Source organism: Macrobrachium nipponense, chromosome 3 (genome assembly GCF_015104395.2).
Source record: "Macrobrachium nipponense isolate FS-2020 chromosome 3, ASM1510439v2, whole genome shotgun sequence".
Lineage (NCBI taxonomy): Eukaryota > Metazoa > Arthropoda > Malacostraca > Decapoda > Palaemonidae > Macrobrachium > Macrobrachium nipponense.
The window spans coordinates 34,483,241-34,498,296 of NC_087202.1; the positions used below are offsets into that span (position 1 = coordinate 34,483,241).

Consider the following 15,056-nt stretch of genomic DNA (forward strand, 5'->3'; position numbering starts at 1 on the left):
GTGTAGTGCCCTTGTGTTGTGGAGGGGGCGTCAGATCGGCCCCCATAATGCCTCTAGGCCTGGACCTCTGTCGGACTCCCAGGACTCAGGGAGAGGGCATGTCGAAAGCCCAGCAAGAGGGTTACGGGTGGCTCCCCACCGATCTGGTGTCCCTTCGGAAGAACCTGTGACGCTTCCCAGGCTGCTAAAGATCGTGCACGTGCACGAATCTTGAAGGATTGCTTCTCGTCCTCCGAGGTGTCCTCCCCGCGCAAGGGTTGGAGCTCTCGGAAGGACTCGCGCCCTCTAAGAAGCTTTAGAGAAGGGGACGCTTCACGTCCTCTCTCTCGTTAGTGAGGGAACGTCAGATCGGCCCCATAACGCCTCTAGGCCTAGACCTCTGTCGGACTCCCAGGAAACCAGGGAGAGGGCATGTCAAAAGCCGAAGGAAGGTTACGGGTTTTTCATGCTGATCTGGCTTCCTTTCGGCAGGTCCTGTTGTCGCTTCCCAGGTTGCCGAAGATCGAGCACGTGCACGAATCTTGAAGGATTGCTTCTCGTCCTCCGAGGCGTCCTCCCCACACAGGGGTTGGAGCTCTCGGAAGGACTCGCGCCCCCTAAAGAAGCTTTAGAGAAGAGGACGCTTCACGTCCTCTCTCTCGTCACGAGAGGATGAAAGAGTCCTGTGCCCTGTCAGGGCTCTCGAATTATATTTACATAAACGAAGGAAGTAAGAGGTCCTTACGGGTAATGATTGGGTGCTCAGGAAGAGACCACATTTACCCTTTTCGAAGAATGCACTGGCTCTTTTCCTAAGGGACATATTAAGGAGGCTCATTCATCTTGCCAGAAGAGTGATTTGAGCCTCCTGCGAGGGAACGCTCATGAAGTTAGAGCTGTTTCAACCTCGCTAGCATTCCAAAAGGATTTGGTAATCAAGGACATTCTAGATTCCACCTTTTGGAGGAGCAACTCAGTATTCGTCTCCTCTCCTAATGGCGCTCCGTATACGTTATGTAACGTTCGCTTACTTCGGAAAAAGCAAGCTGATAAGTTTTTGACGTCCGGCAAGCTGCTTTGCACATCAAACAACTTATGTCTCTGGTTCGGCATAAGAGGGCAATTTAGACGTGAGGAAGCTTTTGGAGGTGCTCGACGTCCTATAAGTAGAGACATTCTCCAGGACGCTCGGCAAGCACCTTGCGAGGGTGTCTTTCGGACGATCGGCGTTCCTTTGCTGAGTGCGTTTCTGGAGATGGTCTTTTGCATTACTAAGACACTGTCTTTGTAAGAAGGTATGAAGGTCTTTAAGGCCCGTCTTGAAGACGAAAGCCATAACGTCTTTCCTTTAGTGTTCACACACTTCAGGAGCAGCGTGCGGCTCTCCATGGAGACTCGCATGAGGACGTCCCTTGAAAATATTCAACGTCATACGCAAAACGCGGTTCGTCATAACATTGAGATGTTGGCAAGGTCGCTCGCCAGGACGCCTCTTGGCGGGCCTTGCATGCATCAGGGCGCTCAACGAGTTCCTCTCTGAAACGTCGTTCAGAAGACTTGGTGTTCTCTGCTCAGACACGCTAGTAGCTAAGCAGGACGTTTTTGAGGACGCTCAGCAGGACGCTAAGCAGGACGCTCGGCAGGACGCTAAGCAGGACGCTCGGCAGGACGCTTTTGAGGACGCTCAGCAGGACGCTTTGGAGGACGCTCAGCAGGACGCTTATGAGGACGCTTTTGTGGACATTCGCCAGGTACGCTTCGGTGGAAGCTCGGCAGGACGCTTTGCGAGAGAAAAGACTTGTAGAAGGCGTCTTATTTGCTGTTTGCACGACGACGTTTCTTAGGACGCTTGACGCTTTATAAACGCTCGTCAAGACGAGGTTTTTTCAGGACTCTCCACAGGACATTCCTTTTTAAAAAAAAAAAAAAAAGGAAGGATTCGGAGGTAGCGGAGAGACAACCCGACCCAATTTTTTTGTTTCTTCGATCCCCTCTTTCCTTTCATCGATTTCTCTGAGAATCGGGAAGATTATATACTCGGATTCCTGGGTGACTTTCGGTCATGTTAAAGGGTTTTCCCCTATTAGCAAAGTACTAATAGTTTTGTCAAGTAAGGACGTTTTCCCCATTGTCAGGATACTAAACGTTTTGTCATTTTAGTGGGGGACCCCTCATAAATGGGGTAGTTCTCATTGACATAGATTTTAACGTTTTTATCGTTTAAGCGGATAAACTCGTTAACAAATTTCGGAAGAGCTCTCATTCATTTTCAGAGGCTCATCCGGGGAGTAAGAAAAAGACTTGTAGACTAGATCCAGGAAGTCTTATGTCCAATATCATAGAACATGAACGGTCCTTTTCGATCCTCGGTTCTCTCTTGATGATCTCTATTCGAATATTACTCCCTTTTCTTGGAAAAGAGTCTTGGCAAAGAGTCATGGAGTTCTTTTAAAAAGTCTCATTCATTAGAACGTGGACAGTCGTTTTTCCTTTCTTTCTCTCTTCCTCGTTGAGGAAAGATGTAGTAGAGAATTCGATGTTCAAATTACTACAATACTTACGTAGTTTATCTTTGCGTCATTTTGCTAACGCATGGGTCAAGTCAAGTCATACGCAACTCTCGTATTTTTTACCTCTGCGGATAGAAGCCGAAAGAACTGTGTTCTAATGTATTTATTTGACACTCCCTTCAATCTTCCAGAGTTTTCGGAGTAAGAACAACTCTTCAGGTATTGTTACGACAACACCAACTCAGCTTCTGTATTTAGCGAATTCTGTTGCGTTTAAATAGGCCTGCTTGAGAGTTTCCTTTTGCTCGATAATATCATACCTATTCCGGTGGTAAAGGGAGTAGCTGCAACTCAGGCAGATAGTATTCTGTTCACCATTGAAGCTTTCCTTCGAGGAAGACTTCTCCTTCACTCTCTTCGATAGAGATCGAAGGTGGTCGATCTCCAATCCTTATTTTGTTTTCTTGAAGGAAAGAATTTAGGATGGAGATCGTTGTTCAGAATCCTATAAATATACTACCGTTTATTAATCCTCCAGCGACATGATTCTACTAAGCAGTTGAATTGTCCGAGGGGTGGGCGCATATCCTAGTTATTCTATGGATTGCGACTTAGACGAGAAGTATTCTAATTGAACTGCAACTCGGGGTTGCCTGCAACCTCCGAGGAGTTTGTTTCAATTTTATATACTTATGGTTTTGTGTCACGACAACACCATTTCAACTTTTATATTTACCGAAATTCGTTTCGCCTAAATATAATTGCTCGAGCATATCTTTTATGCTCGGTGGTTCTAGCCGAACGCATTCCTTGGTGGAATATGGATTACCTGGCAACTCAGGATGACGAGTCAGCGGGAGCTCAGGCTCAGCTACTGCGTATTAAACTGCCTGATAGCAGCTCAGTATCAGCTGGGCCTCCGAGATGCACGGTTGTTTATGTCTCTCTCTCTCCCCTGCTTTGATTGACTACCGAACCGTATCTCTGCCCAACAATCATGGACTTAGGTCTCTGATTAACTGGGATTCTCGCAATTATGAAGGACCATCTACTGCTGTGACGATAGATTCCATCGCCTTCGATATTGCGAGAATTTTCAACAGAGATATCTCTTAGACTCTTTCATTTTACTGTTTACCGCACGGTAACAGAAGTCTGGACAAGTCTCCCGCTGCATCGCACTGCGATAATGCGAATGATTTTGCAGACATCTGAGTTTGTCTTTAAAATATTCGTAGGTGTACAATTGTTCATTGTTCAACCCGAAGAATTAAACAGATATGTCAAAAGACATCGCCTACTCTCCGACCTGACAGCTCTACTTCCAAATGTTCAGCCCATGAGAAGCAGTTCTTCAGGCGGCTTTCCCCTGTGTTTTCATTACTGAAGAACGCCCCGCTTTCATTGCAACTACGACTTCTCACCGGACAGCAATGAAATAGCGGTTAGTGTTTTCAGTCATTTGTAAGCACAGGTTCAGAATCTTGAGAATCCTTCTCTCGATTCGTCTGTGAAGACGTAGGTTGCATTCAATATCTACCTTCGTCTTCAACGGTACATAGCGATAAGATCTTCAAGAGTAATGGCAGTCTCTTGGCCAAGGCAAAGCAGTGCTGCCTATTTTCAGTGTTCAATCGGAGGAGGCCGTTTCTGGATAGTGAAGGGAAATGACTGTTCCTCCACCTCGACCTCTGTGAATTTCCTTATGGTTCTATCTTTCCGTCTGAAGTATGAGATAGCTAGAAGTCCTAACTATTGTAGAATATGCAAATATGTTGTTGACGGCCTCTAGGCTCAGAGATTCGGTTCTGTCAAACAACAAAGCTTCACGATCTTTGAGGTCTGTGGAGATCTTGAAATTCTCTGGATCGCAGGTTCCGGCATGGAACTTAGACGTAGTGAGTTTCTGATGCCAAAAGCATTTCGAACCTATCCTTTCTGCGAACTTAATACACGTGACCAGAAAGGCTAATATTCTAACCGCTCTAGCCACGGCAAAGAGGGTTAGTGAGGTTTTAGCCATCATCAGAGGTTTTGGCTTTAAAGGACATAATGCGGTCTGTCCTCTAAGCCTTCCGTTCTTGATAAGAACGAAAACCTGTCTAACCCTTGACCCGAAGGTTTGGAGACCAAGGGTATGGCACAATTATTGGGCAAGGGCATTAGAGAGTCCTGTGCCCTGTAGGGTCTCTCAAGTTTTATCTTGATAAAACTATAGAAATCAAGGTCAACGGACAATCTGCGGTGTTCCGTAAAAAGACCAGACTGGTTCATGTCCAAGAACACCCTGGCATTATAGCCAAGGAGTTCTTTTAAGAGGTCTCATTCATTATGTTTGCATAAAGATTTGAGATTTTTTCTTAATATGAATGCTCAAGAGGTGAGGAGGGCGCGGCCTCGGAAGCATTTTTTCAACAGAGCATGACACTAAGTAACATCCTGAGTGCCACGCTTTAGCGAAGCAAACTATGTTTTCGCTTCACACTCCCGACGGGATGTGAAGACGACATTTCAGATCTGTAAGTCGCTAGGACCATACATATCCGTAGATATATTATTGGGGGCAGGAAGCAACACAAATCCTATCCTATAGAAAAGGGATAGGTGTGCTTTTAACTTGAAGGGTTGGTCGCTTGAGGCGCGTTCCTTTTCTTTAGCCTAGAAGGTTATGGAACTAACTTTGATAGGTTAGGTCAGGTGGTGGTTTTAGCTTCGTTACCCTCAGAAGTATGGTCATATGGTCTAGTCACATTGTGGTCACGCCCACCGTTGACAGATCATCTAGAGCGCACCAGCATTACAGGTCTCTACCTCGCTGGCAACTCTAGTAACGCAGAAGCAGAGGGTTGACTTTGGTGACAGTAATCACGAAGTCGGCTATGCTAACAGGTGAGGAACCAAGATGTAAATCATCTACTTAATTTAGTTTTCCCAAAAAATCAAAAAATATTCTGTCTCTTCCCACCATCCGAAGGTGGGATTCAGCTATATATATATCTGTCAGGTAAGTTTCATGAACAAAATGTTATTGTTATAATACAATTAAGTTTGTTCATACTTACCTGGCAGATATATATAATTAAAGTGCCCACCCACCTCCCCTCAGGAGACAGTGGCACTGATAAAATAATATGAATAGAAAAATGGAATAGTTCTGATATCCGCCTCCCACGGCGGGAATGGGTACTACCACCTGGCCGCCCACTGCGTGTGCCGCGAATTTTTAAATTCTGTCGGACTTCAGAAAATACAGCTATATATATATCTGCCAGGTAAGTATGAACAAACTTAATTGTATTATATCAATAACATTTTTACTTCTTTACATCCAAATATTGTATGTATTTTCATATTATTTTATATTATAAAATACAAACAGCAATCAATGTTTTGGTTTGGAAATCAGCTGAGGACAATTGCGAGTTAAGTTTATTTTACTTTATTGAACTGAAATCAGAGCAATTTTCTTGCTTCTAGTTAGCATAAATGAATCTAGATAGCCAACTGTATTGATATGGAACAAGGTTATTTTATGTTAGACAAAGTGTTTTCAAGTCAAAATATCACTTAACCACTTCAGGACTGGGACATACACATGTACATCTTTTACGGTCCAGTAATAAAAGATCGCGGTGTACGCTTATACGTCTTTCATACCTCCTCGAAAAGCAAAGCTGTTTTCTTCAGCTTGGATGGTTTCCAGACACAGTATTATGTGCGAGAGAGGTGCTGAAGCTCCACCCTCAATTCATTCTAGCCATTGAGCGTCCAGTGGACGTCGTGACGTCATTTTCATATGGGATATTAGGAGGGGTACTGGCCAACACATGCCAGTGCACCTCAGGCTATTATCTGAGAAGGATGATCATGATTTTGTCCATAAACCATGTAGATTTGAATTCTAAACCTTTTTCCCTTTAGATTGCAGTTTTTTCTCCAGTATCATGTCAGATAGCGTTTCAGAGTCAGGGTCTGAGTACCTGCCAAATCTGTCGGATGATGATTATAGTGATAGTTTCTTAGAGGATGACAGTGACAACGAGTGTTTGGAAGACATTGAACCGATTGTTGATGAAGGTTGGGGGTTCATAACTAATCCATCTTGTGACGTGCGCCCAGACCCAGCCCCCTCAATTCACGGAGGGTGACAATGGGATTCCTGCTTACACACCAGATTTCACCTGCTTACGTGATGCATTTTTTTTTTGGGCAGTTCATCAATGCTTTATTATTACTATTACATATTATTATTACCAATGCCGTAAACATTCATTGATGTATATGCTGTTTCTTATGAAACCTAGGACTAACTGTTTCAGTGAGGAAACTAGTACTGCTATTACTACTACTACTATTTTACTAATACTTTACTACTTTTTCTGTTACTTTATTCCTACTACTTTACTACTACTTCTACTTTCTACTACTTTATAACTGTTTCTACTTTTGCAATTACTTTTTCTACTAAATATTCATATTTTTCTGATATCCTTACTATATTTTTTTTATTTTTTGCCAATGTGGTAAAAAATATTTATTGATATATACACAATTCATTGATATATACACAATGTTTTCACATAAGAATATAAAGGAAAAAATATGAATAACATAAAATTTAGTCTGAGCAAGTAATGATTGATACTCACGGTCGACAGGGGGTCTCATGCGGTATGCAAGCATTTGCAGCAACGCAACAGGCCGGTGGCGAAGGGGTTAAATATGTATCATTGTGAACAAAATTTAGTAATTTTTTTCATTAGTAGATGGCGCTGAGGGCATGTTTATTGCGTAAAAAAATCAACAGGTTGCGTTCGATATTTTCACTTAATTTCATCAGAATACAATGAGCTTTACGTATTTATCATTTATCGGAGTGAAAACATTAAAATGTGTTCTTTCATGCCAAATAGTTTTGATTAAAACCCATTTCTCTCGAATTTTGTTCATGTTGAGTTTGTAGGAATTTCATCCATTTTGCTGATGCATAATGATAGCCGTTAGCAGATGAAAATTCTTTCCTTAGCTTTTAGCTACAACTTGTAGCTTAAATTTAGCAGTGTATGCCCTTGCCGATCTTTTCTCCACAGCGAATAAGGATATGGTAATGTCATTTGTAACATAACCACTGTAATTTTTTAGTATCGTACGATGGTTGAAATGCAAGCAGACCGCTGTTGTTATTGGATTCGGTTGTTCATAGATCAGCTGTTTCTGGCTGTGTGCATTTATACAACAAGTATAACATTACTTACAATACTTTTAGCATTCTCTTTTTCTTTTTAAACAACTAAAAGATGGGATAGATAAAGAGATGGAGGAAAAGGGGTTAATCTAACTAGAAAATGGGATAGATAAAGTGGAGGAAAAGTGGTTAGCCTATTGTTTTTGTTTTCGTGGCATGAACCATGGTTCACGAACTGGAACAAAAAATGTTTGAGCATCTGGTTCGTAATCCGATTTGTTCGTGAACAAGATTGTTCATTAGCCAAGGTACCACCGTATATACACACACACACACACAAATATACAGTAGTGCATCAGGATACGAAATTAATCCGTTCCGAAGCAGCCTTCGTAACCTGATTTTTTTGTATCTTGAACTATGTTTTACATGTAAATTGCCTAATTCGTTCCAAGCCCTACAAAAACATCACATTAAATTTTATAATAAAGCTAAATTGACCAATAAACAATGAAATACAACATTTTGGACCATTCAATACCTAACATAACCTTTATTGTAGTACGTACCTGTAAATAAAGTGTATTAGTGTACATGGTACAAGAAATACTTTACGTACATGTACATACATATGTAGTAAAATATAGAACCTTAATTTTCGAGTGAGGCGATCTCCAAAAGTGGCGACAGAGGAGGACAAATGGCAGAAAACATGAAAACTCAACTTTATGAAACACATTAAAAAATGGCAGAAAACATTAACACTTAACTTTACGAAACACATTAACAAATGGCAGAAAACATTAACACTTCTTGATTATCCCCATCTTCGTTCTCCATAGAAAGCATCCTCTTCTTTCCGTGAACTTCAGCAATATTCTTGGGACCCATGGCTAATAACGTAAGTACTAATTAAGTTCATACACAACACGATAAAGTAACTTACAGTACGTGTAATGAAAGCGAAATCACTAACACAAATTTATGTTAACAAACGAAATATATGTGAACGAACGAATTCCAGTGTTTACAATAACGCTGCCACAAAAAATGGTCAAGGAACGCCTTTACATAGAGGCATGATGGGACAGATGCTGACCAATAGGAGAGCAGGATCTACAAGAAATACTGTATGTACGTATGTAGTAAAATGTGGAACCTTACCTTTCGAGTGAGGCGATCTCCGAAAGTGGTGACAGAGGAGGAGGACAAATGGCAGAAAACTTGAACACTTAACTTTACGAAACTCATTAACCCTCTTACGCTGAAGGGGTATAATAAAAATCGTCTCCCATATGCCAAGGCGGTCTCGGAGTGAGCGCCGAAGCGGAAAAAATATTTTTTTCAAAAAATCACAGCGCTTAGTTTCAGATTAAGAGTTCATTTTTGGCTCCTTTTTTTGTCATTGCCTGAAGTTTAGTATGCAACATCAGAAATGAAACAAAATATCTATTCATAAAAATAAAAATAATGCGATATATGATAGCGCGAAAACAAAATGTCATATATATAATTGTATTCAAATTGCACTGTGAGCTAAATGGTTAAAGCTAACAAGTTAATTTTTTTTGTTGTATTGTGCACTAAATTGCAATCATTTTGGTATATAACACATTGTAAAACGATCAAAGCAAAACAGAGATAATATTATCACAAAATGATGCATGAATTTGTAACGCGCGGACGTGAAAATTTTTTTTTTTTCAAAAATTCAAACCATAAATCTAAATATTGTTCTAGAGACTTCCAATTGTTTCAAAATGAAGATAAAATGATTGAATATTACTATACTGTAAGAGTTTTAGCATATAATTGCAGTTTCGACCATTTTGGACGAGTTAAAAGTGACCAAATGTCAAATTTTTTTATATATATTTTTTTATAAGCAAATATTTCAAAAATGAGAAAAGCTACAACCTTCAATAATTTTTTGTTGTATTCTACATGAAATTGTGCACATTTTCATATATAAAACTCTATGAAACGCCTAATATGAAATATAGGAAATATAACGATAATGTGACGTACGCATTTCGGAGATCTGCGGCGGAGAATCCGCGCGTGGAAGGAAGGAAAGTTTTTGTTTAAATTCATCATAAATTTAAATATTGTGCTAGAGACTTCGAATTTGTTTCAAAATGAAGATAAATGACTGAATATTACTAGACTGTAAGAGTTTTAGCTTACAATTGCGTTTTTCAACTATTTAGGTAGAATCAAAGGTGACCGAACATGGTTTTTTTCTATTTATCGTGATTTATATGCAAATATTTCGAAAATGAGAAAAGCTACAACCTTCAATTATTTATTGTGCACATTTTCACATATAAAACTTTATGTAACGGCTAATTTAAAATGGTGTAAATATTACAACAATTGGACGAAAAAAAATTTTGATGTTTTTCGGAAGAGTTACTGCGCTGATGTAAAGAAAAAAATTTTTTTTTTTTTTTTCATTCACCATAAATCAAAATATTGTGCTAGAGACTTCCAATTTGTTGCAAAATGAAGGTAAATAATTGAATATTACTAGATTATAAGAGTTTTAACTTACAATTGCATTTTTCGACCATTTCGGTAGAGTCAAATTTGACCGAAAGTTAGAATTTTTGGCACTTATCAATTTTATCTGAAAATATTTCAAAACTGATAAAAGCTACAACCATGGGTTGTTTTTAGTTGTATTGTGCATGAAATTGCGCACATTTCCATATATAAAACTTTATGTAACGGCAAATTTAAAATGGTGCAAACATTACGACAATCGCATGAAAAAATTTATCAGAAGAGTTACCGCGCGGACGTAAGGAAATAGTTTTTTTTCATAAATTCACCATAAATCGAAATATTGGGCTAGAGACGTCCAATTTGTTGCAAAATGAAGGTAAATGATTGAATATTACTGGAATATAAGAGTTTTAGCTTACAATTGCGTTTTTCAAACCATTTCGGGTAGAGGTCAAAAGTTGACCGAAGGATGAAATTTGGCACTTATCGTTATTTATATGAAAATATTTCAAAACTGCTGAAATCTACAATCATGAGTATTTTTTTTATTCTACATAAAAATTGCACACATTTTTCATATATAATACTCCATGTAACAGCTAATTTAAAAAGAAAATGGTACAAAAATTATGTCAAAGTGACGAAATAATTTCTGAGATGTGTAACGGATACTTTTTAGTGTGATAAGAAAGAAATTCGTGCTTGCGCGCCTGCATAACGATTGTAAACAAAACAACGCTTGATTCGTGAGCTCCCAGCATCCCCCAAGGCGCGTGATTCAAAAGTTTCGGCTGGCTAGGCCTAATAAGTATTTTTCCGTGAATTTAAAAAAAAACTTTTTTTATGTTGACGTTTAATACGTCCAATCGGCGTAAGAGGATTAAAAAATGTCAGGAAACATTAAGACTAAACTTTACAAAACACATTAACAAATGGCACAAAACGTTAACACTTAACTTACAAAAACTTGAAATTAAATTTTTTTTTTTTTTTTTTATTTTTTTTTTTTTTTTTTTTTTTTTTTTTTACTTATACTTTTTTTTTTTTTTTTTTTTTTTTTTTTTTAATATCTTTCACCAATTTCAACTTTCTGTTTTTTTGTAGTATTACTTGCATCTTCCTGTTTGCTTACTCCTACTAAAGGCCTCTTTCAAAAATACTAACCAAGGAAGATTGCTTCTGCCTGCTTTTGACAATGTTTCCTGAAATGACTTAGGCAAACGTCATCAATTGTGCAAGCATACGGCCTGTGTAAGCCTTTTCTGGGTGTTTCTTTTCTACAAATGACTGCACCTTATGAAAAGCAGCTAGAGCATTCTTAATTTCTGCCGATGTCATAGGGTCCTTCTCCTCTTCCTCGCTGCTGCTAAAGAACTCGTCTTGAACGACGTTATGTTGCATGGCCTCCAACTCCATCAGGTCATCCGTCGTTGACAACCAGCCCCATGGAGTTGCCGAGTGCAACGATCTCGTCAAGGTCTGGTTGTGAAACAGTTTCAGGATTGTCAACTGTTTCTGAATCTGCATCAGCTTCGCCCACGTCGAATCCCTCGAATTCTCAGTTGGATACGGCATCAGGCCAGAGTTTCCTCCACGAAGAATTCAAGGTTTGCCTCAAAACCTCCTGCCAAGCTTGATTGATGAGTCAGATGCATATCACAATATCGAAATGCTCCTTCCAAAATTCATGCAAGGCGAGGTTTGTGGTATCGTAGATGTCGAAATTTCTCTTGAAAAGATGTTTTGTATACAGCTTCTTGAAGTTCGATATCACTTGCTAGTCCATGGGCTGGAGGAGAGGGGTGGTGTTAGGAAGAAGATAAAGAACCTTGATGAAAGAATACTCCGCTAGGATATCTTCCTTGAGGCTAGGAGAGTGAGCGGGGGCATTGTCCAACAACAGCAGACATTTCAGAAGAAGGCTCTTCTCCAAGAATTTCTTCACTGTCGGGCCAAAACAGAGATTTACCCACTTGGTTAACAAAAGTCTCATTACCCAGGCTTTTGCTTAGCCCCTCTACATCACTGGAAGCTTCTCCTTTAGCACTTTGTGGGCCTTGAAGGCTCGAGGAGTCTCGGAATGATAGATAAGTAGGGGTTTCACCTTGCAATCCCCACTGGCGTTCAAACAAAGTGCAAGCGTAAGCCTGTCTTTCATAGGCTCTTGTTTTATGAATTTTAAGTCCAACTCTGTTTCTACCCTTCTCCACCGAGCACTTGTCCTTACGTTGAAATGGGTCCTTTTCCGTAATGAAACTAGGTATGAAAATTTTTATAGGGGTTCCAACTATTCGTAGGGCATCTGGTACGCATCCCCCGCGAATACAGGGGGACCACTGTATACACACAAATATATACATACCATACAGGCAGCCCCCAGTTACCGACAGGAGTTCTGTTCCTTGGGGATTGACGGTAGCTGAAAATCGTTGCCAACCGAAATTAAAAAATCTACAGGCGGCACAATCCACCTTACTGTGCCATAGACCTGGTTACAATGACTTAAATAGTGTCATGGCCAGATGTTTTTGCCCTAAATATTTAATACTTTAATGAAAATGTGGAATTTCATTTTGCCCTACTCATTTACTATGGTCTGCATGGTAATTCTTCAATTTGCTGACTGGTTATGTAAAATGATGATGTAGAAAACCACCATGATTTGGTAATTGTTTTTTTTAAAGTTACACAAGAAGGTTTTGAAGTTGTCACTAATTTTATATGGTAAATTGACCCATACTATACACTTTTTTTTTTTTTTTTTATTAATTTCAGGTCTTATCTAAGGAGCATGCAGCTCTTGAAGTTACATCTGGTGTCCACACCTTAGTAGATCTTGGAAGTATGAACAAAACTAGGATAGGGAAGGTAAGATTAATCATGTTTTGTTTTGTGTTTTGTATGATATGGCTGTACACTCATTTTTAAAATATTTGAAAATAGCTTCTGCCTTTAAAAGAATCTATCAAGGATCACAACAATTATGTGAACAAGGCATTTTAACCAAGACAGTGTTATGGATTGTTAATTGCAGATACTGCTTGAATAAGTTTATATTTAACATTATCTGTTGGGAAAACACCTCAAGGAATTCCGTTTATAGGCAAGCTCTGTGAGAGTACGGAAGTGTGACAGAAATCATATAAAATGACATTATTTTAGGAGTAATGATAATATCCGTTATAAGTTCATATAGTAAATGCATATTTAATAAACAACAGAGACCACCAAGCCTTTCAGTCTAACAAGGATGATGAGCACAACACAAGCATTTTTATTGCTTGTGTGTTTGTATGGTGCTCATTATGAAATACTAGTTAGTGAACTCTGTATTTTGAAATACCTTGCAATGCATTACAATTCCCAGACATTGGATTTCAGCTTTGATAATTTCTTTAATATATGATTATCCCATTTTATCCACAAGGGTTAAGAATTATTTCATGGCAAACCCATTAATCCTATATGTAATCATTTCTGTTCTGAATGTCACCAGATGTGTATTCTCAAGTATCTTGCAGACAAAAGGAGCAGAATAACTAAAATTAATTGTTCCTTTGACCCAATGGTAAATAGTAACTGTCTTCCCATTGCTTCACATATCCATGTCAGAACTACAATTAAGAAGTTCCTCAGCTCTGCTTCAGCATATAGAATCAAGTTGCCATGAACAATTTAATCCCTTGCTTTGCTACTTACAGATTCAGGCTAAACCAGTTTCCTTTAAGTATTTCCAGCCTACCTATACTAGTAAATCCATGACTAAGCTGCTATCAAATGAGAACACACAATTGTAGTGTAATAAATGATCCTCAGTTTAGCCAAAACAATTTTCATCAAATTTTGCTACATTGAGAGATGTTTTCTTACCACAGAAAATGAAGGCTTGTTAAAAAAATAACCTTGTTTCAGTCAAAGATCATCCTAATATTTTTTATTTTAGAACTGTGTTGTTGTAGATAATCATGAGTTGTTCATATGCGGAACAAATCTGGGTCTCAACGTTGAGATAAATCTTCTAATGCAGCTAGAAACTGACAAAAAAAAAAAGCAATAACAATTGTTTATACAGGGTATTGGTGGCATCTGGCATCTGTCACAGAGTGAGATAGGGAGACAGCAGCAACCCAACTTCAACCACATGATGTACATAGTTTTTCTTCTTACCACCTTTGAGAAAGGATGTCTCTTTTGCTCTCTATGTACAGAGTTTTTTAGTATGTTTGTGTGTGTGTGTTTTGGTTTCTATAATGCAATCCCAAAACCCAGCTAAAAATTCTTGTTAGCCTCTGGAAATCTAATACAGGCGGTCCCCGGGTTACGACGTTCCGAGGTTACGACGCTTTTTCTTAAATATTCATTGAAAAATCCGCCCTGGGTTACGACGCTTGTTCCGAGGTTTCGGAAGCGTCAGACGCTGACGCTTCCGACGCTCGAGTTTACGACGCTTTTAAAAAACACATATTATGATAAGATAAGAATCCTTTATAGTTTAGCACAGTTTCTCTCTCTCTCTCTCTCTCTCTCTCTCTCTCTCTCTATACTACAAAGATGTATGTTTTTTTAGTATGATAATAAAGATTTACTATTTTCAAAATATTAATATTAATTTATCAGCAATAATATCAATTCATTAAAGAAAATAACATAGTGAATTAGTAAGATTTTAGCTTATATTTAAGGGATTTTGACGTAAGGAAAAATCTATTTCTGGGCGATTGGTTCGTGTCGCCAGCGAAATATCCTTTAATCCATTATTTCTAAGGTAAATGTACTAACACATACCAGAGAATAAATAAAATAAAGAAAAGGTCAGTACTACTGACTCGCTCACCCTCCAAGAGGGTGTCGGTATGAACACTATGGCGAGTGAG

The 15,056-nt window shown here is 39.0% G+C and overlaps 1 protein-coding gene across 1 annotated transcript in view; it reads left to right on the forward strand.

Moving 5' to 3' along the window:
- LOC135222356 (uncharacterized) overlaps positions 1-13,852 on the forward strand; it is a 39,874-nt gene extending 26,022 nt beyond the window's left edge. The window contains exons 4-5 of the mRNA XM_064260442.1: positions 12,958-13,050; positions 13,679-13,852. Of these exons, the coding sequence (XP_064116512.1) occupies positions 12,958-13,050; positions 13,679-13,852 (267 nt within the window). The remainder of the gene's footprint in view (positions 1-12,957; positions 13,051-13,678) is intronic.
- The last annotated feature ends 1,204 nt before the right edge of the window (positions 13,853-15,056 follow it).